The sequence below is a fragment of the Semicossyphus pulcher genome, unplaced genomic scaffold, assembly GCF_022749685.1.
Source record: "Semicossyphus pulcher isolate SPU_LCO1_2020_fin unplaced genomic scaffold, fSemPul1.0.p SCAF_5, whole genome shotgun sequence".
Taxonomy (NCBI): domain Eukaryota; kingdom Metazoa; phylum Chordata; class Actinopteri; order Labriformes; family Labridae; genus Semicossyphus; species Semicossyphus pulcher.
The window spans coordinates 20,943,662-20,966,771 of record NW_027211726.1 but is presented as its reverse complement, the minus strand read 5'-3'; the positions used below and the strand labels follow the sequence as shown (position 1 = coordinate 20,966,771).

The 23,110-nt window shown below is 42.9% G+C and overlaps 1 protein-coding gene across 1 annotated transcript; it reads left to right on the top strand.

Annotated features, from left to right (window-relative positions):
• The first annotated feature begins 2,447 nt into the window (after positions 1–2,447).
• Positions 2,448–21,236, top strand: col9a2 (procollagen, type IX, alpha 2). The gene is made up of 32 exons (XM_069682169.1): positions 2,448–2,603; positions 3,743–3,817; positions 5,162–5,197; positions 5,303–5,365; positions 6,962–7,015; positions 7,197–7,232; positions 8,423–8,446; positions 8,578–8,631; positions 8,751–8,804; positions 10,898–10,948; positions 11,035–11,091; positions 11,177–11,230; positions 13,258–13,311; positions 13,466–13,519; positions 13,996–14,049; positions 14,148–14,201; positions 14,347–14,400; positions 14,478–14,531; positions 14,620–14,673; positions 15,934–15,978; positions 16,075–16,128; positions 16,213–16,266; positions 16,350–16,403; positions 16,486–16,557; positions 16,899–16,934; positions 17,048–17,092; positions 17,435–17,467; positions 17,569–17,715; positions 17,816–17,870; positions 18,013–18,201; positions 20,066–20,143; positions 20,559–21,236. Exons 1-32 carry the CDS (start codon positions 2,532–2,534, stop codon positions 20,762–20,764), a joined length of 2,076 nt encoding a protein of 691 aa, XP_069538270.1. The 5' UTR covers positions 2,448–2,531; the 3' UTR covers positions 20,765–21,236.
• Positions 21,237–23,110: the final 1,874 nt, after the last annotated feature.

Genomic DNA, 23,110 nt, shown 5'->3' with positions numbered 1-23,110 from the left:
CTCATTTTACATCTCTTCCATCCACTACAAATTGCATCAAAGGGCTTAACCAAGCTCTTCCTTGATGTTGCAATTTCAAACTGCCTGCAGGAAGTGACTCATAAAGATTCCAAGAAAGCGCTATTTCGTCATTTGGATTTGCAAAAGCTGCTGACACGGTCACTGTTGTAACGTACATGCTAAAGACGTGGTATTGAGGCAAACTTCACAGTCCACTAGAGCCCAAAACACTTCCTGTTCTTTGTCCCCACAAAATGCTGATGTGGTACACTCTTTGTGCAAATGTCCACACACTGCACAAGATGTGTCATTTAAGATAAAACGGATTTCCTTTACAGTTCAAGCATACAGTTAAGGGACAAATAACAGGATAATCTTAGACTGTAATGCAACCAAAACTGAAGAACTACAACAATGGCTTCAGAATTCAACTTAAAGGGATAGTTCGGGTTACATTTTCATTTAGCAGACGGTTTTGTTCAAAGCTACATACATATGAGTTAATACAACACAAGCAACGATCAAGACAGGAAGGAACAAAGTCAGTAAGTGCCAAGAAACCGCTTCAAGTGCGATCGGACACTGGTGCTGACAGGCAGTGACCAGGCTGGTGTTGTATGAGGTGCTTATTAATAAACCGCTCACCTGAAAAGCTGATCTGATACCATGTGCTGCATGTGTAGGTATACAGGGTAGTTGTGCGGGGTAAGACATAGTGCAGAGGGAAAGGACTGTCTGATGCCGAGGTGAAGCGGTGACAAAAATAAAAAAATACAGCGTACATTTAAACTGAAATGTTTGTTTATATGTTGGACTCATTAAGTGGTTAAAGTATGTGGCACTCGAGGCCCCATCTGCAGTGGTAAATAGATTAGCTTCAGTGTTGGAACTCTGGTGGGCTTCTCCGAAGGCCGACAGGGGTCGTGCTGACTGTTATCTACTGTACATAATACACTTACTATTGATAAGTACCTCATACAACCCCACTTTAAAAAAACAGAACTATCCCTTTAATCAGTTACTCTCGAACACTCTTACAAGACTGTTGCATTAAATAGCTTTATATTCCGAGGTATGCCAGTCAGTTTGTCGATCTACATTTATTCCTGCAAGTTACAGTGCTGTTTTCACTGTGCAATTTTCAAATGCTGTTGCATTTCTGACAGCAAACCTGCGAGTCAACTCCCTCTGTGCGCAAAGACTCTCAGCCAAGATGTCGAGGTTGATGTAAAATAAGATGATTTCTACAAAAAGCACAGTAACTTTGCGTTTTGTATATATTTTAATTAGTGAGCAGTATCTGTTTTTTGTTGTTGTTGTTGTTGTTATTTTGTGCAAAGCATAAAGAGGCCATTAAACTTTTGAGTAAGAGTTTGATAAATGTTGCAGAAAATGTGCAAAACAAACCAGGAGCCAACACTGTCCTAATTTAAAAAACCGGGTCTGTTGAGATTCACATTTTGCGTGCAATGCATCTCAATGTACACCCTCCTGCACCCTCAGGACTCTCTTCATCATCCCAGAGGAGAACAAATGTACAGTACATCTCTGCAGCATTAACAGCCTCCATGGCAACAAGCTGCTCTGCTGTCTGTTAATGTGTATTTGCTGCCATCTAGTGGACACACGTGGAATTGCTGTGTTTGGTGTAGTGTGCAGTCTGTACAATAGGGGTCAGTGTAGGGTGTATTTTTCCCACATTTCTAATAGTTTTGTTTATTCAGCCTTTAAGGGCCACTTTGGATTAGTGTGGGAACTAAGCTGCTCTTATTGAAGTGACCACTAGATGGCAGTAGAGCACTCAGTTAACACAGGCCTTTGAAGAGGGAAGACAGTATTTGCTTTCTCTAACTTGTCCCGTGGTGTTTACAGTTGACAGTCTCTGTTTTTGTTGACAGAGTAAATACTCTCCCCTCCTCCTCCTCTTCCTCCTCCCTGATCGGATTCATTTAATTTTTTATGCAGCACCGTGAGACAGTTTCAAAGGGAGAGAACTTACTCAAAGAGCTGTGTTCAGGTGTTTTAGACAGTTGGCCTTACACCAAAGTTTCATTCATTGGTCCTCTCCCGCAGCTTTGGGCGGGGCTTAATTTCTGCTCTGACCAATTGGATTCAGAGCTGCCTTTTGATTGCATATTCAGATAGATGTGAAATCCCTCAGGTGTTTTGAGGAACTGTGTGTGTAACTATATTTAGGTGTGTGTGTGTTCATTGGTCCATAGTGTGTTTTTCTTCTGCTTAAAGAGTCCACCTCTGCGGGAGGATTATACCCCTACCTCTTTCCTTTTCCTTCTCCACCCTCCTACCCCTCTCCTTCCTCCTGAGTGAATTTTTCTGGGCAGTGCACACACCCTCCCTCCTCCCCATCCCTCCACACACACACACCCCCCCACGCTCCTGCCTCTCAGACAGCTCTGCTTCACCAGTTTCCTGCACCGTGCCGGCCCGGAGAGGAGTAAAGGAGCGGAAAGAAGGAGCCCGAAGAGAGGATTTGGTGAACCGAGGAGAGACGGACGGGGGAGAGAGGAACCATGGCTGCTCTCTCTGCCTTGCTGAAGACCTGGGTGATACTGCAGACCCTGTGCCTGGCTCTGGCCCAAGTGGTGAGTGGACAAGGGGGGGAGGCTGAGACCTGCTCTGTGCAGGATTAGACCCATTATTCTGGGGTTACAGAGGGGATGAGGGCCCCTGGGAAAGGGCCGCTTGACGTTTAGAGGTGATGTTCAAAATGTTGCAGGTGGATCCAGCACAGATTTATCTGTTGTGACCATCTGGCTTTATTGCATGCATGTAAAAGAAAGATGAGCTTGAAGTGTGTTTTCGGCTGCAGAGGCAAAATGAAACCGGACTATCTTCTGTGGATTATCAGCCTTATCGTGTTTGGACTCTTATCTCTTTTGGAAGAAGATGGAAGACGAGGATTTCTCATTACCCGGGGACCCTGTTCTGGCCGAGAAGACTTTTTATAAAAATGGAGGAAAAGAAAGGAGAAGATTTTTTCGTTTTTCACAAGCCGTGACAGAGATGGAAATCATTGACACAGACACACACACACACACAAACTTTGCCCACTGAGCGTGAAAGCCGCTGTTCAAACACACACACCTAAGTGTCATCTACAGGACAGCGCACAGTTTTCACTCTTCAGGATTATTCTTCTTTTTCACGTTTTACACAATTCAAAGTCGGATTTAAAAAACGTTTTTATCGCCTGGTGGACTGACTGACCCACTGAGATGAAATTGAAGAAAGGAGAAGGAGGCATTGGGATGGAGAGAGGGGGGTGAGGCGGGGGTGGTGGGGGTAAACAGTGCCAGTCTCATGACCCCTCCTTCCACATTCCTCCTCAATCCTTTGTTTTTACCCCTTTCATGCACTCATTTTATTCCATTTAATCCAGCTTTTCTGTATTTTTAGGTCCTTTTTTGTTGGGACAATTTCATGCAAATTGATGTAATTGAGGACCTTGCAATATCCTGCAAAATTTAAGTCTACCTAGCAACACATGACAAGTTGATGAATGTTTTTTTCTCCCAGTATAAATTTCAAATATTAACTCAAAATTTCACGAACATATTGATGTAAAAGAATAATTTTAAGCATATTTTATTTTGAAAATCCTTTGGGTTATGTATCAGCCTAATAATCATCATGTACAGTCCTGATATTTGTCCAGAATATAAGATCTACTGTTGTTTTTCCTCACCTGACTGTCATTAATTCCCCTCTGTCTGTGTTTCAGAGGGGTCCACCTGGACCTCAGGGCCAGCCCGGCCTACCCGGCCCCTCCGGCACCCCTGGGTCAGACGGCATCGATGTGAGTATCCACACAGGGTTTGCCCAGCAGATTAGCCACAAAGAGCATCATTGTGCTGCAGGAATGGCAGCCCTGTGCTGCTGCGGCAGTACCGCGGTCGTGCCAGCAGAGGGCGCTGCAAATGAAAACACAGCGGCACAAAAGAGCTCTGTTCCCAGCAGAGAGAGGGGTCTTTGAGAAGGGACCCTCGCCTCAGTCCTGAGTGTGTGTCACAGTAATGTGATACATTTGAGATATTTGGGGGTTAACTAAGCACAGGTTGTACGAGGATGGTGAAAATGGAGGCTGCTGGGTCGTGGAGGAGGAGACAAACTGCATGTAAAATGCAAAGGGAGATTTTTTTTATGTTTGTCCTGTGATCCAAAATCAAAAGTGATCATATAAGATTTTTTTTTATAACTAACATATTTAAAATATTAAAGTAAGTCTCTAAATAAAATCATCGTATCTTCAAGACATGCCTTTTGTGCATCTTGGATTGTGGATTATCAAGTCTCAGAATACGGCTGCCCCCAGAATGCATCTGGGAAGAGTTCATGCATTAACACCTTCCACTGAAAAGCAAATAACCAGCGTTGCTTGGTCCAAACATGAAGGCGGATCCTCTCCTCCAGTTTCTTCACTGTGGCAGGAAAGGTGGGGTTTAGAGGTGGTGGAGAATCCAGCCTTTGTAGCAGAACTTTAAACTTAATGTAACGGTTATTTATTCTTCGAGAACTGGTTGAATGTTGGAAGAACATCATTTTAATGTTGCGATATCTATAATATTAATATAGAGTCACCATGACACTATTAGTAGCAACTTGACCAATGGTATCCATTATGGAGATATACCCAAACTCACTCAACTTAGTACCACAAGGATTACATTAGAGAACTGCGGGGGGAACTCGATTTTAAATGTTAATTGAAATAAAAATAACTTCCAAAAAATGGGAAGTGTGGGTTTAATAATAATTTATTTTTTAATTGCAATCTCTAACACACACACACATGACTTTTGGGGGGGAGGGTGTCAAGCAAAGTACGTCTCCTGACGGCATAAACCTCCATAAATAATAAATTGTTTACTTACAGGATCTCCAAAACTTATGTTACAGTTAAAGGTGTCCTATTTTACCCTGTGAGACTCTTTCACCGTCAACCACAAGGCTAATAAGCTTCAGTTGGATTTATCAGTGATGATGAACTTTATGATGATAGATATAAATATGAGCAATATTCCGTGGACGAGTTTAGAAGGCCTTCTGTTTACCATGTGGTATATAGCAAGATCTCCCAAGATCTGTTTCATTAATCATTTGAGAGGAGAAGGGTTAACATCTTCTCTTTGTGTCTCTGCAGGGAGATAAAGGACCTCCTGGGCCCCCTGGGTCTCCAGTAAGTTTGTTCTGTGCTGTTTGTTAAATGTCATTGTGCAAAAACTTTGTTTATTTTGATTCTTCTGGTTTTGTCCATAAATAAAACTTTTTTTTTTAATCTTAGGGACAAAAGGGAGAGCCAGGAGAGCCAGGTCCTGATGGAGCTGCAGGAGAGAACGGCATTGATGTAAGTGAGCTGACTGATGTTGGTGTTTGGTGTGAGATTTTAAATGGAACAAACACAACAAAAACTGCATTCCCACAAAAAGTCTGATAGGCCTTATGTGAAAACAGGTTAAATAGGTAAATAAACAGAAAAAAGAAATGAAAATCAAATGTGAAAAATCCCACAGAAATAAAAGTGTGTGATCAGGCAGCAGAGTGAAGGGTTCTCAAGAAAACACAATGTGGACAAAGCAGCTTTATATGTATCTTAAGGATCCTTTCTTGAATTAAAATAAATAAAATGATGATAAATTATGTGTGTAAGTAAACTCTGTCAGAAAGAAAGTGAGGGATGTTTTTTGGGGATACTTAAACATCAAATTGGGAAGGGAACCTGCAGCACTTTTGGCCACTAGAGGCGCTGCAGAGCAATGTTTTTGTGTGCATCTTTTTTATCACTCGTACATGAGTAGCATTGCACTCATACACTATGAGTTTGAAGAGGCATATGTGCTGACTGGTGAGAGCTGTTAAGAGAAACAACAACTTAGATCAGTTTGACAGAATTATAGTTAATCGTGTCACACTGTTTTCATCAGCCATGGAGTTTGCTCAGACGAACGAAATATCTACACGTGAGCTCACAATTCCAATGATCGTTGATGATAGTATTATGATGACGTTTCAGGTGTAACTCAGGAGTGGGCCTGGCTTTGCAGGTGGTTGCACAGACTTAAGAAGATGTACAGTTGGTTTGGATGACGAATGTTGAATGTAAACAGAACGGTTTACAGCATTAACTCCAAAGAGGACCTTTAAGTCATTATAAAGTTAGCTTTAATGCAGTAGCATAGCATTTCAATGCTTCTGATTTCTCTGTGCTTGTTCCTGTTATGTCTTACTGTTAAGGTCATTAAGCTACATTAAACTGCCATACACTTTTACATTATGGTTTAGAATGTGTCTCTGTGGGGAGATAAATATTGTCATGAGTCTGTAGCACTGACCCTTGAATTAGCTATTGGTTTATTATCAGCACAGTCATATAAATGTGCTTTGCTGGACAAGTCTTACAGGATTAGCTAAATACATCAAAACCCCTAATCCTTTGCTGAATAACGATTTTAAATCTTAAGTAACCACAAGTAGAAAGTGGTCTAAGACAAATAAGAGCCAATTAGTTGATTTCATTTTAGTTGTTGATGTACGAATTTGAATCGTGATGAAGCTTCTCTGCTTCTGTCTCTGTAGTCTATGATAGAGGGGAAACGAGTGTCAATAGTCACATGCTAACATTGCTATCACACACACACACACACACACACACACACACACACACACACACGAAGAAATGCATTCCTCAGAGATTTAGCCTGTAATCCGCCCTGGAATCTCAGCCTCAGTTTTGTTTCCTTATTACTTACAAGAACAGTGTCAGCTTCGATCAAATGTGTTATTAGCCGCTTTGTAAGGTGAATTCAAGCCAAAGTCCTGTGGGAAGCACAGTGCTTACTGATAGTGTCCTTTTTAACCTGTACAGTGTTTTTCCTTTGATATTGTGACATATATATATATACAATGTATCAGCCTGACAACCGCTCTTCCTGTCTGTCTGCAGGGTTTGATTGGCGCAAAGGGGGATCGAGGTCCTGTTGGGAGTCCCGGCCCTAAGGCAAGTGTCCCAACATCCACCTGAACAGATCATTAAAACATTAATGCCAAACCCCTGCTTTCAAAATAATATGAACAATATTTCCTTTTCCTTTTTAGATTTAAGTAATAAAGTATTATTTAACCTTAGTATAGTAGCATGTAGCTATTTTAGTTATATTGTTGTTTCCTGTCATCTGCAGGGTCAAGCTGGACCGAGTGGTGAACCCGGAGCTCCTGTAAGTAAACTATGTATTATCTAACATCTTTTAGTGTTTGTAATGTTGGATAATTGTCCATTTTTGGGCCCTGAATAGTAATTGAAACAAAATCAGATGAGAAAATTACAGTCAAAATGTCTTCCATGGCTGACCTGCTAAAGCACAAACGTCTAAAACACAGTTTTTCAATGGATTTTACCTTGTAATTTATAAGCCTATTATATTATAATACTGTTATGTATATAAGAGACAAATCTAGAAGAGTATTAAACAGATGTACTTAAAGTACATGTGGCAAAAACTGTACGTAAAGAGGGCACTTAAATGTAAAACTTAGTCTTCTTATGAGGCACAGTAAGACTAATGAGGAAACAGTGTTTCTCACAGGGCTGACATGATACTTGGAAATGAGTTATGGCGGGCTGAATTAGGCGTCGTTTGAAGCCTTGTCAGTTCCCTAACAAACATATTGTAACCCAGCTGGTTTCATAAGGCAACCTCCCGAGTCCCTTTTTCTTCATGCCTGAATGCCTGACCAGCTGCGCCCTCTTTTGGGTCTACTTTACCCAGATGTGGCGAATGTCTGCTGCAGCTGACATGAGCCTTATTGCTGCAGTCCTTTATAAGACGAAGAAAACAATACAATGATGCACGTTTTATTCACTTATAATGTTTAAATGCACCAAATTTATGAGCAAATGCAAGGATCAGTTGACAGTTTAAATTACAAGCAAATTGTCTGTAATACCCGCTAAAAACACTAGGTGGAGCTCAGAGTCCATCTATAAACTAACATCCAATATATTCCAGCATTAAGTTCAGAGTCATCCAATGTCATGCTTGAATGCAGCACTATTAGTTAAATCCTTTGTTTAGCATTAACAGGCGTCCTGTCTGGAGGCTCTGCTGTACTCCCAGCTGCCTCGCGCTGCACCGACACAAGATCCTGCCTCGTGGGCTGTTCTTCCTCCAACAAGCCTTACTTACTTAATCACTTTGTTTATAATTAACTCCCAGCAAAAGGCACAGCAAACAGAAAGTGATTACGTGTCTGTGTACTTCTCGAGCACTGTTTACACTGTACACACGTATTACTGAATTACTGCTGCCGTTATTAATTGGCTTTGGCAAACGTTAATTGATACTTTGACGGATTGGTTCCACTTGTTATACAGTAATTTAACCCCTCGTCCCTTCTGTCCACACAGGGACCCGGCCTTCCAGGACTGGCTGTAAGTAGCTTGTATGGTATAATGCAATTACGGCGTTATCACTTAATGGCTTTGCTTTGAGGTGTGGAAATCATTTCGCTGCTGGGTTTGTGTACAAATCCCTCTCTTCCTCTCTGTGTCTCTCTGTGTAGGGCGCTGCAGGACCCGTTGGCCTTCCAGGTGAAATTGGACAAAATGGACCTAAGGTATGACGCCAGCATGTGTTCATTATACCTCCTTCATCACTCATGTACAAATTATAATCCAGTATCTAAACATTTCAGATACTTATTGACAGCTTTTTTTCTTACTCCCTTTCCTTTAGGGTGTATTGGGATCACCCGGACCCCCTGGCCTTCCTGGACCTCCTGGCAAGCCTGTAAGTCTCCACCCAGGAAATAACTAATCCATCTGTCATCTTTCTCTCTGATTCCCTCTGAAACTACCACCAGTGAAGGTATCCTAATGATCTTGATGACGATGGGCACACGTAAGATAAATGGACTGTACTTAGTCTTCCAACCACTCAAAGTGCTGTTACTTTCCATATCACATTCACACAATGATGCCAAAGGCCTAAGTGCCATTCTCCAATCAGGATCTATGAACATTCATACACTGAAGGCTAGCAATTTGCCCTACGACACTTCAACATGTGAATGTAGCAGTCAGGGATCGAACCCCCAACTTTCCGATTGGGAGACAAGCGTGCAATCAGACCTCATTATTTTCTTCCAGTTCACTGTTACATATTTTGAAACATTACACAGTTGATCACATTAGTCAGGCCAGAGAAACACTGGACACTGAACAACAATTCTGATAGCATTGTTGGACAGTTAAGACAATTTCAAAACAATACATTGGCCCATCATTTCTTTATTTTACATAGCTGAAAAATTTTTACAAATTTTCATTTTCCCCTTTACTTATTACTTATGCTAATTTAATTTTTTTTAATACACCTGTAATTTCTTCCTTTATTCAGTTCCAGAAATACCATTTCTAAATAGCTATATATGTGTGCTTCTAATATTAGCCAACGCATACACAGATGCTAATATGCAACAGGCTAATATTGGCTAATATACAATCTAAGATCCCATCGGTGAACGGTGAACATGGCGGGCGTGTAGCCAGCGGTTAGCTGTTATAAACAACTTCCAGTCAAGACTTCCTTTTCCGCGTGCTGCATTGTTTACAGAAAAATATTTTCTTGTGATTTACTTTAATTAACGGGTCTTACCTTTGCCGATATTTCAACATCATGATGCAGAATAATAAAAAGTAAAAATGAAGCTTTGTCACGTCTGTCCTCAAGAGGAGAAGAAAACCACTTTTAAAATGTTCGTTTGTTGAGCGGAGGTTGGATCGATCATTTCTGATGCATTCGAGGAAGTCAGGAAATCTGAATGCTGAACGGCTTTCTTAACACCGTGTCAGGGAATTTAACACAAGTTGAATTTTAGATCTAGAACGGATTGATAGCTGAACTTACAGCAGATGTCTGTTTATAGAGAAGAAGCTAAATCATCGTCAGATAGCCGCTAATGGGAGCCGGGATGTCATTAAGGCGCATTACGTTCCGCCTGCTTTTGCTCTCCACACGGACAGTTTTTCCTGCATATGCCGCAGCCTGCTGAAACATGATTGGTCAATATCGCTCGGACTACAAACATAGTACAAATGGAAACCAGAACACTTGCCATCCCTAAAATCCACGTCCCTGCCTCCAGTAAAATCTGTAGATAGAGATTAGCTAATATATGCTATTAGCCTAGCGCTAATCAACGTCAAAGTAAATCCTTTGACATCTGAAGATTTTCATTGACAGTGAACGAGATAAGAGATAAATAAAGTAGGCTTGAGTGCATTACATCAAGCTAATTGCAGTTTACTTGTATTATTGAACATGATCACAGTGTAAATGTAAAGCAGAAACAACATCACATACCAATGCTACACTGACGCGTGCTCTGCTCTGTAAAACAAGCAGAAACAAAGCCGCTAGCACAGCAGCAGCCTCCTGCTGCATTTAAAGGTCCCACCAGACAGCGAGAAGTGAAATAGCACAAACAGTTTTGAGATGTACACTTTCAAGTCTATATTCCAATGGTGAATGTACCCTCCTGTGTATCACTGAGTGGCTCCATGAACGGGAAGGGGGTGTGTCTTCATTGAGAGTGATGCTCCCAGCCCAGGGGAGTGTATCTGTTTAGCTTTAGTGCTGTCCTAGGGTAAATAAACCCCCATTAGATCAGTGGGCTGTCTCATCTGACTGTAGCAGAAATACATCACAACCTATAGAGATGGTTTACTCACTAACACAATCTATAAAAAGAGAGAAGATGGAGGAAGTAGATAGAGAGAGAGAGAGAGAGATAGTGCTGGCTCAGCTCACGGGAGACGAGGCAACTGTGACCAGGTGACTCCTCTTCTAACCTTTTTTTTTCCATCTGTCTCTCTATCTAGGGTCCTCCAGGGAAATTCATCGGTGGAGAGGAAGGGAGTGCAGAGTTTCAGGTAAAATCTATCAGCGTCCTCTTTCTTATAGATCTGATTTGACACAATACTTTTTATAATGCAAACATTTCCTTCTCCCGCAACAGTGTCCTCTTAACTGTCCATCAGGACCTAAAGGCCCCCAGGGACTTCAGGGAGTAAAAGTGAGTAGTCTTCCTCATGCACCAGTGGTTATGCTGAACTACAAGATGTTTGTGATCACCCTACTGACTGGCTTTTTCCTCCCAGGGACACAAAGGACGTGCCGGTGTTCTCGGAGAGCCTGGTAGCATAGGAAAAACGGTGAGCTGCTAAATCTCTGCTAGCACGAACGCGCATGGGTTCCAACGCCCGTATGTATACATGTTGTACAGTCTCGCACACCAACCCACCATTCAGGACCAGCAGAGGCGAGGATTAGCTCTAATGAAGCCCCCCGAGGCACATGACTGGCACTAATCTGGCTGCGATTACTCAGGCCTGGCCTTGGCCCCGCAGTCAGCATGCAGCGAGCCAGATGAAAGCGCCCGTGAAGAGCCAGGTACATGAAGGGGAGGATGAGAGAGTCAGGGTTCGCGTGGCCCGCTCACCTCGCTGCATTAAGCAGAGCTAATGAGCACACAGTGAGCGTCAGTAGAGCAACTAGCCAGGCCTCAGGAATAAGCCTCCGATCTCCCCACACAAGGAGCCTCAGACACTCAAAACACTTAAAGCAACAAGTTATCATTCATCCCAGGCAGGGCAGACCAGTAGGATATTTTATAAGACTTGTCTGGACTAAAGATTGCACTGTGGGGTTGCTTTTCTTCTCAAAGACACCCAGCGTGAGTTGTTTACATCCCAACTCACTGTGAAGACTCAAGTCAAACTAAGACACAGAAACAGTCTACAGCATGATAAATGTGCTTTTGTGCTGCTTGCTGCATTACTGATGACTATGTGAACAAGACAAGCATTACAATTATGCTTGGACTGCCTGATGATGAACCATTTTACAAGTCTTTTACTGCATAGACATGATATGATGCTGTTGAGGTTAGTAAATGAGATCACTGATTATGTAAGACCAGTAAGATTAGCTCTAAATAGATTTAATTTTTTCTTAAATTAGGGACATTTTGTGAAATAGTCACATACATTTTGTTGTGAGGATTAGAGGAGAAGACTCTTGTCTGTACACTAGCCAGAGCCCAGATGCATGTCGAGCTGTGCTTAGCTTGAAGATTGGAAGAAGGAGGATACAGCTAGCTTGGCTCTTTTTGAAGTTAAAGTTACGACCAACACCTATGAAGCTTTCTATGTTGTTTCTTCAAGAAATTATAGAGTAATAGTTAGCAGCGAGTGAATTAGTGAGCTTTACAGGTATTGGTAGGATTGTTGTAAGCTAGCTGTTCCCCTTGCTTCAGTTCTGTATGCTAAACTAAGCTATTCATTAAACTTAACAATTTTAAATACACATAAAGTGCTTCACAACAGACAATAAAAGCAAAAGCTCTGTCACCCTTTATTTTAGCCTAGACCTTGGAATGGCCATCAAAGCACTACCAGAAGATCTCAGACTGCGTACTGGCTCATAGGGGTATAAAAGGTCAGAAATATAGGGAGGGGCAAGCCCGTGTCTGGCCTTAAACGTGATTACAATCTTAAAATCAATCCTAAAATCAACAGGCAGCAAGCTAGAATCGGGGTAATATGGGCAAATTTGTTTGTCTGAGTTAAAAGCCTGGCTGCAGCATTTTGGACTGTCTGTATGCGGTGGATAACTGAACTAACAATTCTAAGCTGTTCAGACATCTATAACCACACGATAATGGTTGTTTGACGAGCTAATGGTAGATTTTCAAAGCTTTTTGACAAGCTAGCTTTGCTGGCTGACTAGCTTGAGCAATTTGTTAGCTGGCTTTGTGTCACCAAGTATACAACCTTTAAAGACAAGTCTAGACATAAAAAAACAGACAGCAACCTTCACAAACTGTTTTGAACTGGCTTTCTTGCCACATAGTTTCTTGGCAGCTAGCTTTAGCTGGCTACAAGCATAAGCTGGATTTTTAATAGGCTTGACCAATGATATAGCGAGATACAATCTTTAAAGATAAGTTTAGACTTCACAACCAAAGCAGAAACTATCACAGACTGGAGCTAACTGTTTTTTTTCTGCCCAGCTCAGAGTTTCTTTGGTCAAAATCTGTAGATACACAAAATCAATACCTCCAACAGCTTTGTGAAAAGGTTTCAACGAGCCATGATTGGTAGCATGCAGCTGTTCTAAAGAGAGCACCACATAAAAGAGAAAAACTAATCAGCCTGTTGTTTCTTTTTTCCTCCACCAGGGTACCAAGGGTGAAGTGGGCATCTCTGGGGAACAGGGTATCCCAGGACCTCCGGTATGCTTAGAATTCAACTATTTTAATCACTCAGTTAGCAAACAACTGCTAATATTTTCATTTGGTCTTATGTTAATTTGAAAGAACATTGTGTTGTAGCATTAGCTCTACGCCTGGTCTCTATCTTAATCTGTTTTTCTTACGTCCCTTCAAGGGTCCAATGGGTCTGAGGGGTTATCCCGGAATGATGGGTCCTAAAGGGGAAGCAGTGAGTACCACCTTTCCTTTTCTTTTTCACAGTCGCATACAACTTTAATGTCCTATTTTTCTTTGGGTACAAGAGTGTTCTCATTCTTAGATGTGCTACAAGGAGGCTTAGCCAAACCTGCCCCCACTATACAAACACCATCCATTACCAGCAATGGGGACATATGGAAATGATGCTAACACAAATCTCTCCCCTCCTCTAATGAGTTGGGGTTGTCTAGGTCCGTGGTGCCTCCATCTGTAGTTAATGATCCGCTGTAGCCATCCGTCTTACTGTTAACATTAGCCGCGTTAGCCAAGTTAGCGCCCCGGCTTAGTGCCAAAACAAGAGTGGCTGGCTTTCTGTGTAGCTCCCATTAGTGAAGTGAGTTAAGCGCTAATTACCCCTTTATCACAATGAATAGCAAGCTACCGTGACTTAGCATCCTACCTGATCGCACGTGATTGATGGCACTTTTTTTTTTTTTTTTCCCGCAGGGGCCTCGTGGCTACAAGGGCATCAACGGACCTGTAGGAATTCCTGGGCCTCCTGTAAGAGCTTACACACACAAATGGACCTGACTGCTCACATAAAAACAATTACCAACAGCCACACTAAGGTTCTCTAAGCTGCTCTCTGTTGTTTGCAGGGTGAGGAGGGACCTCAGGGACCACCTGGAGAGGCAGGAGACAAGGGAGACAAAGTAGGTGACTCTGCCAGTTGATTGTTTATTGTCAAAGAAGTGGCACAAGATGGAAAAAGGGCGAAACATTTCTTAGATCTTAAATAGAGGCATTGATTTTGATGTGCGTTGCAAATACTAATGCTGGTTTGGTTGTCTTCTGCAGGGCGGCCGAGGTATCCAGGGCCCACAGGGCGCGGTTGGCAAGAAGGGAGAGAATGTGAGTGAACACACGTGCACCAGTTTTCAGAGAGGGTTCCAAATGAAGCCCACTGACTCATTTGCCTGCTTTTCCAGGGTCTGCCAGGTATTGACGGGAAGGATGGCACACCTGGTATTCCTGGAATCAAGGTAAAGGGGATGCCAGTCATGATAATTACAAGCAGCTTCCTTCCAAAAAAATAGCCATTCATTCTTCTTCTGTTCTTTTTTTCTGCAGGGCGGCCCCGGCCAGGCTGGGATGCCGGGTCCTCCAGGTCCTCAGGGAGCAGCGGTGAGTGATCATTGAGTGTAGTAGAGGTAAATCTGTTTGCTCGAGGATTGTTCAGGCACATGCAAATATGGCCGTCTGATTGTCACTCAGACCACGTAGGGGGTCAATCTGCTCTCCTCCCCAATTTAAAAGAGCCAGAATGCAGACAAGGGAAGCCAGCGTGCAGTCGCCTGTAAATCTTGGTGTGTTTTGTGTTCTGGGCTCTCATCCAGGTTAACAGCGACCCCAGTGACCCGCACTGTTTTAAAATTTAAACCACCTTGAAATAGCATTCTCCCTCCCACCGCCAGTGATTTATCACAATCAGAGCAGTGGGTATACTTGTGTGTGTGTGCGCGTGTAGGGGGGTTGTGTTTTGTGTGCATGTCATTCTGACTAAGGGGTAATGGAGCATGAGCTGCACACTTTGCTGTGTGGTCATTGCGGTGACACTAACACTGCTGCAAACTCAAACACCATAACTTAGCCTGCTTCATGCCCTACTGCGATACACCATCACAAACACACACGTATGCTCACACAATCAGTGCAAGGAAATCTTACGCCTATGGCGCTGCAGCACGTCATATTTTATTATTATTATTATTGTTTGAGACATCAGCATTATTACCAGATACTACCACTGCACACATTCTAAAGCCCCTTTCCCACTGGTCAAAAAACCTGCTACACCCGCTAGCATACAGCTTTTTTGCTTTGTGGGAGAAGTTACAATCGGCATTCAGACCCCGATCAAATGACTCTGCAGTTCTGGCCGGAATTTGTTCTTTGTTTCGTGCAAGATGCAGCAACACTGGCAAGACAGCATGATGAGAGAGCTTCTTCTGATCCAAGGGGAAGTTTGTTGTTCGCCCCTGTTTCCGGTGCGTTTATAACGTCAGACGGTGACGCAGCAGGAAAGAGACCGTAAGGAGTACACTCCACTGGCAAAGGGAAAAGAGAGAATCGGCATTTATTAGCGGGTCTTCCTGGGTCTGAAAAACCTGCGCCAATGCGCTAATTTAGTTGGCAAAGGGGTATAATATTCACATTTGTTACCATTTGCGTTTTTAGGGTCTCTCTCCGTATTTCAAACATATAAAATAAACCACAACTTTAAAAATACAACATACTGATGCAACTTTTGTTGCATATAAAGAGATTTCTTTAGAGTTATCACCTTTGTTTGATAAGGTAGATTGAAGATACATGGAGAAACATGCAACAAAGGCCTACAGGTGGAATGCAACATTGACAAGCTTTAATTCTGTCTGTCTGTAGGGATTGCCTGGCAGCCCTGGCTCTAAAGGTGGAGCTGGAGCTAAGGTAAGCCACTTACAAACGTATATTTTACATCATATTATATTTCCCTTTAATACATTTCTTCTGGCTAAATGTATGCACCTCTCTTTGCCTTCCTAGGGAGAGCCTGGGCCAAGGGGTCATTCTGGCATGCAGGGCGCCCCTGGACCTCTGGTAAAGACATACACAATATATGGCTTTTGTCAGGTATAAAAATTCCTATAATGTGCAGTAAGGTTAATTATGGCACTCTCCTAGGGTGAGCCTGGTCTTCCTGGTGAGGCTGGTATGGAAGGAGTTCCCGGACCAAAGGTACAAATCCTCAGCTGCTGCATTAAAGCTCTTAAAACTGCAGCTGTGAAAGCAAACATCCTCACTTTACCTTATTTCAACAGGGTGACAGAGGCCAGCGGGGAGAAGTCGGGCCGCAGGGAGTCGTAGGCAAGCCTGTAAGCTTCTTCTTTGGATTTTTCTGTCATGAAACAAATTGGCGGACATGCAGGTAGACTAACTTTCTAACGCTTTAAACAGGGAAACAAAGGAGAGAGAGGACCCATCGGTGTTCCAGGTGCTCAGGGCCTGAGTGGAACAAAAGGAGACAAGGTGTGTGTGTGTTTGGTACAAGAAGAAACACTTATGCATCATTACCTATATTTAAACAGACTTTATAGTATAGTTACCACTACTTGTCCACAGGGGGCAGTGTTTACCCATGAATAAAAGCCATGAAACAGTAAATCTCTGAATGAGGCGAGCAATATAAATAAGCAATATAAATGATAATCTGAGCATCCTCATCCTCCATGTTTCAGAGAGGACACAACATCTTTCTTACTTTGTGATCTGCGGTGTCACCGCCTTGAATAAATCTCATGTTTTTGAGGATATTAAAACCTAAATTTGACCACATTTAAATCTGCTAAACCCGTCTTTCATGTCGCCAGGGCTTCCAAGGAAAATTCGGGTCAAAGGGCGACATTGTGAGTAGCAACTTTCAAACCAAATCGTCATATCTCGTGCTGCTTTGTGTTGTTTCCTTTAAGTCATCCCTCTCTCTGCCCCTCTTGATCTCATTGCTCCCTGTCGCTCACAGGGTGACCCCGGTGTTGAGGGATTGGCCGGCGAGAAAGGTGAAAAGGTAGGAATCATTACTGCGACACCTAAAACTTTTTCACTCTGAACAATAAAACTTGCGGGCTTTAGATATCAACATTTGGCTCCAAAGGCATCAAAGCAAAGTTATATATAGCGGGAAATGTCATGCTGACGTTTAGAAGTAGAAGACGTCTGTTCAGAATAATCCAGATGGCAAATGAGCTATTTGCATGACAGTGAAGCGATGATGCACGTCGGCTCTTTTTAGGCATTCGTTTACAAAATTCATACTTGAATTATTGTTCAATGAGCGTCTCCGAAGCAGCAATGATAGATGGAAGAGATGAGTGTGAAAATGATGGCTTCTCTGTGTTTGCTGTGACAGGGTTTGTCTGGTGAACCCGGGCCCAAAGGACAGGTGACACATCAAACTTTTCTTCCTTTATTTGTTTCCTTTCTCATAGTTTTCAATGGTCTCTTTCTCTCCTCTTTAAATTCTTTCTGCTCCTCTCTTTACAGCAAGGAATCAGTGGTGACAGTGGACACAATGGACCCACAGGAGACCCTGGTAAACCTGGAGACCAGGGACCAGCAGGACTTCCTGGTCCAAGGGGACTCAATGGAGAGCGCGGAGTTCCCGGCATGCCCGGCATTCAGGGCTCATCTGTGAGTTGATGCATTTATGATGCGTGAAACACAAACACACTGATATAATTTGATGCACTTGCTGCCTCTTCTTGATGCTCACTTTTCTTCTTCTCTCCAGGGACGTGACGCATCAGACCAGCATATTATTGAAGTGGTGTTGAAGATGTTGCAGGGTGAGCGTCTACACCGGAATATTCACCTTTGATGTCCATGAGGGAGATTAGATTAGCTCGCTACTTTCATCTTCAGAGGCATCAGTCTCCAGTCATCAAAGGTAATTCAATCAGAGTGATGCTGCTGGTTCTTGTGTTGCAGAGAGGCTCGCAGCAGTGGCGGTGAGCGCCAAGCGTGCTGTGCTCGGTGGAGCAGGCGTGATGGGGCCTCCCGGGCCTCCTGGACCTCCAGGGGCAACTGGACCTCAGGGGCCGCACGGCTTACCTGGTGCACGTGGTATTCCTGGCATTTTTGGAGCAGCAGGGCAGATTGGAAACACGGGACTTAAAGGTAGAGATACACAGGAGATGATCAGTACATTTCCAAAGCAGGCCTCATCTTTGCCCTCTTATATATCTCTTTTTTCTGATGCGCTTTAACTTAATTCTGTGCCGTCTAAGTTTTATTATGTTAATATGGTGAATGGTAAAAGGACTATGCTAACTGTATATTGCACCTTTCTCATCCTCCGATCGCTCAAAGCACTTTACACATATCAGCATTCACCCTTTTACTCACACGTTCATACATTTCAGTCAGACAACTCTCATTTCCGATAGTTTGAAATGTTTATAGCAGCAGCAGAACATAGCTTGGGCTCCGACCTCGTCACTCCTCGCAGATTTATTTTACATGCAGAAATTTGAGGAGTGATGAGATACTATCTTAACCCCCTGCAGGTGGATGCTGGGGTGGTGGAGGGGCTGAGAAGTATGAGCGCACTACTGGTGCAGGGCACCGGTGGCAATGACAGAGCTTAAATAAACCGCCAAATTGGGAGGAAGTGTTTGTCAGGTGATCAGTGCAGCTCGAGTTGTCTGCCTGAACTAGCTCACAGGTGTTGCCCCATTAATGATGGTGCCCTGCTAGGGTTTTTTTCGACATCCAGACAGTGGGAGCTGGGGATTGTGCCGCTGACCTTCCGAATGGAGGGAGACCCACTCCACCTCTGAGCCACAGCTGCTCCTTATATCTTTTTGAATATTCAATTTTAGTTTATTCCTACATTATTTTATTTCATATAAAATTGGTAACTCTAAGCTTCATCAAAGAGGATTGTTAAACTAATAATCTCGATGTTCTCAGTGTTGTTCTATTTGGCGGCACCTTTTGGCGATAAAGGGCAATTTCGGGCGCATTCGTCCCAGATAACCAGACCAGATGTTTCCACTTATAAGTTGTATCTGTAGCCATCAGTCTTTTCTTTGTTTGTTCAGCCATAGTAGATTACTGTTTACTCGCAACAGTTGCAGAGACCGGAAAAGCAGCCGCTTAGCTCCGCCTACCCTCTCTGGCAGACCAACCACTGCTGGGTGATGGAAAACGCGTCACTAACTGGGTGCTGCTTGTGATTTTTTTCAAAAGTCGTCACAGACAGCCAGTCTGTAATACTGCAAATGCAAAGGCTTTCATCAGTTGGCCATAGGCTCAATCACCATTGTGTTACCTCATTCGGCGATAGAAAGTGACTTAACAGACATTTATTTACAAGAAAATCTTGTAGCGGGGGATCGAGCTGCTGACCTTCCAGTTGGTGGGAGACCCACTCCACCTCTGACCCACAGCTGCACCTTATATCTTATTATGTATTCACATTTCTTAACTTATTTGTACAATACTTTTATCTTCACTTTATTTAATCAATGATTCCATCAATTTTTATACTATACATAGCCCACAACAAACACAATGCACTGCACAATACTCATATACATATAGAGCAGGTCCAGACTGGACTCTTTGTAATGTTATATAAAGAGACCCAACATTGATCCACCAATGAACAAGCACTTGGCAAAAGTGGACAGAAAAACTTTAACAGAACGAGCCTCAACTAACTATAAGCGTTATCAAAGAGGATTGTTTAAGCCTACTCTTAAAGGTACAGAGGGTGTTTGCCTCCCACACCCAAACTGGTAGATGATCCAACAGGAGAGAGGCTCTGCCTACCGTATTACATTTGAAAACTTTGGTCAGCACAAGCAGGGCTACAGCCTGCTGGGACAATGTTCTAACAGGGTGATATGGCGATATAAGCTCTTGAAATATGATGGTGTTGGTGATGGAGTTGTGTTTTTATTCTGCTGTTTAAATAAAGTTTGAAAGTAGAGCTCTTTAGGGTACATCTGAGCCCTTCCTCTTTTGTCTTCTCTAGGAAAGAGAGGAGCAAAGGGAGATCGAGGAGATCCCGGCAAACCCCATCCAGGACTTCCAGGACCCCCTGGAATACAAGGTAAAAGAGCCGGGCTGTTAAATGAGGCCATAACTTTAAAACTTCCATTTTTATGCACCTACATGGAATGTAAATCAGCATTAAACACCGACCAAAGGTTAGAAAGAGTCCAGGACAAAAGTGGAGGACTTGGCATTATAGCTCTTTCCACGGGAGAGGCTGCTCAGAGGCATTTTAAAAGCATCATTAACTCCAGTCATTTAACAGATGCTCTTGAATGTAATAGGACTGCAACAGTACACTCTAATTTAAACAGCGGAAAGCACACTCGCTATGCCTGTGCGTACACACACACACACACAACTTCAATATAAGCATATGTACAGTACACACTTTTAATCGAAGTCCAGGAAGGGTTTTAGAGAGGAGCTCTGAAAAAAAACCCTTCATGATGTCATACTTCCTCCCTCCTCAGGTCCTCCTGGTGTCGACGGAGTGGCTCGGGACGGTAGACACGGCGAGAGAGGACCTGAAGGAGCAGCTGGAGAGGCCGGTCGCCCCGGTAAGGCGGGTTCGCAAGGTCTCCCAGGCTACTGCGAGGCGGCGATGTGTCTGGCCGCGTCGGCGTACACCTCCCCGAGACTACAGGAGGCGGGAACAATCAAAGGACCCAATGTTTAGAGAGCTGTCACTTCATCTGCATCTCCTGGGAGAGAGAGAGAGAGAGAGAGAGGGGAGAGAGAACGAGGGGTGGGGGACAGAAATGATGACCCCCCTCCTGAAACCTGAAGTTTTGACTGGTGGGACATACTCCGATCCTAATCCCCAAAATCACAGCTCACAGCCACCCACATCCTTCTGAATCCTCGTGGATGACATCAGTGTCAGTCCCATCCAAATATTCCCGCCCTGTTCCAGCAGTGAAAGAGGAACAGAGTTATCTCCCACCACCTCAGCATGTACGAGCTGAGAGGAGAACAAATGTGTTGAAAGGTGCTTTTTCTGTCACACCATGGTCACTTTAAATGCTTTTTACATATGCAACCTTTTGTTTGAGACGTGTTTTGAAGTTTAAATGCCCTGCCTCTCTTGCAAAATCACACCTGATGCCTTAAAAGTGTTCAAAAAAGAATCAATAAATGATTAAAATTTACACTTAGTGATGTACTGTATGTTAAAATGAAGCATTATCATGTGTAAGCAAGAGTGAAATCCCTGATTTACCTCATGTGTACATTGCTCCCCTCCCCATCCCCGCTTTCTACCCAAGTCTCATTTTAGAACCTAACGACTAGCTTTATCTCTTCCTCTTGTTGCCTGGCAACAGCATATCCCGATGGGCACTCCCATCTCCCACAATGCAGTGCTGTAAATCTTTGTAAATGTGTGTTGATTATTATGTAGAGAAAAAGGAATGGGTTACGATATGCACCAACAAAGAATCCTGTGTTAATGAATTCAGTGAGTAATAAAAAGTTCCTACAGATATAACGACCTCTTCTCCAGGCGGATCAGTCCCAATGTGCTTCCTTATGCCACTGTCAACTTCCCAGGGTGCCAGCGATTTCATGACTGATTTCTTTTCATCCACAGAAGCTATTTATTGTTCTTTATATAATCATCTGTAAAGAGGGTTTTTTTCTGGCTGTTCAGGTCAACCCAAACCAATAAAGAGGAGTCTTTTATAAAACCTAATGTTCTTCTGTATCATGTGGGGAGTGGAACCGAGTCTCTTTAGTCTGGCTCACCTCTTCATCTCTTTTCCTTTTAATTGATAAAATCATGAATAAACTCCCACGGTTCCAAAGCTGCACATGCTCAGCTTTTGTCAACATTCTTGCAGCACCAAGGCCAAAAGACTCAACACGCTCTACTTTACTATACAGTATACATTTTTTAATTTTTTTGCAATGAAACAAAACACACTTGTAAAATTCTGCTTTCAAAATGTGGTGGGTAGGATAACAGTAGAGAAACATATATACAGGCCGGACAGTTCAGGGAGACATGGATGGATTGTTGAACAGGTGCACAGGGCACAGGCACAGACCTCTGAGGTCATCAAAGAGAAGAACACAAAGGACCCAAAGGAAAAACAAAACACCTTCAAAGTTCAAATAAAACTACAAAGATACAAATCAAATCATTGTCAAGAGAGAACATCTGCAAGTAGTTTTAAACCTCAACAAAGAGACACAATACAACTACAAAGTTGAACAATTGGAGAATCAATACACCTACAGTATATACTGATGCAAAACAACTGCCAAGACACACCAAACCACTAAAAAACAGATGCAAAACAACTACACAGAGCCACAATACAACTACAAACAGATGCAAAACAACCACAAAAGAGACACAATACAACTACACAGAGATGCAAAACTACTACAAAGACTCCATGTACAACCACAAAGACACATAAAACAACTATAAAGAGGTGCAAAACAACTACCAAAAGACCAAAGAGAACAACAAAGACAAAACAACTACAGACAGATGCAAAACAAAGAAACAATACAACTACAAACAGATTCAAAAACTACAAAGGGCAAAAAAGAACTACAAAGACACACAAACCCTTGACAAAAGGTGCAAAAGTACTACAAAGAAACCATAAGCAACCACAAAGACACACAAAATAACTACACTGCTCAAAAAAATAAAGGAATCACTTAAACAACACATCCTAGATCTCGATGAATGAAATATTCCAGTTGAAAATCTTTATTCATTACATAGTGGAATGCGTTGAGAACAAAAAACATTAGAATGATCAATGGAAATCAAAATCATTAACCCATGGAGGTCTGGATTCAGAATCATACCTTCCGATTGAAAGACGTCCGACAACCTGGTCTCATCCATGAAGAGCACAGGGCGCCAATGGCGAATCTGCCAATCCTGGTGTTCTCTGGCAAATGCCGATCGGGCTGCACGGTGTTGGGCTGTGAGCACAGGCCACACTTGTGGACGTCGAGCCCTCATACCACCCTCATGGAGTCTGTTTCGGACAGTTTGAGC

Coding starts and splice junctions, on each gene's coding strand:
- col9a2 (XM_069682169.1), top strand. CDS start 2,532: ATGGCTGCTCTCTCTGCCTTGCTGAAGACCTGGGTGATACTGCAGACC. Junction 13,520..13,995: donor TGGGTCCTAAAGGGGAAGCA/GTGAGTACCACC, acceptor TTTTTCCCGCAG/GGGCCTCGTGGCTACAAGGG. Junction 17,093..17,434: donor CCGGCGAGAAAGGTGAAAAG/GTAGGAATCATT, acceptor TTGCTGTGACAG/GGTTTGTCTGGTGAACCCGG.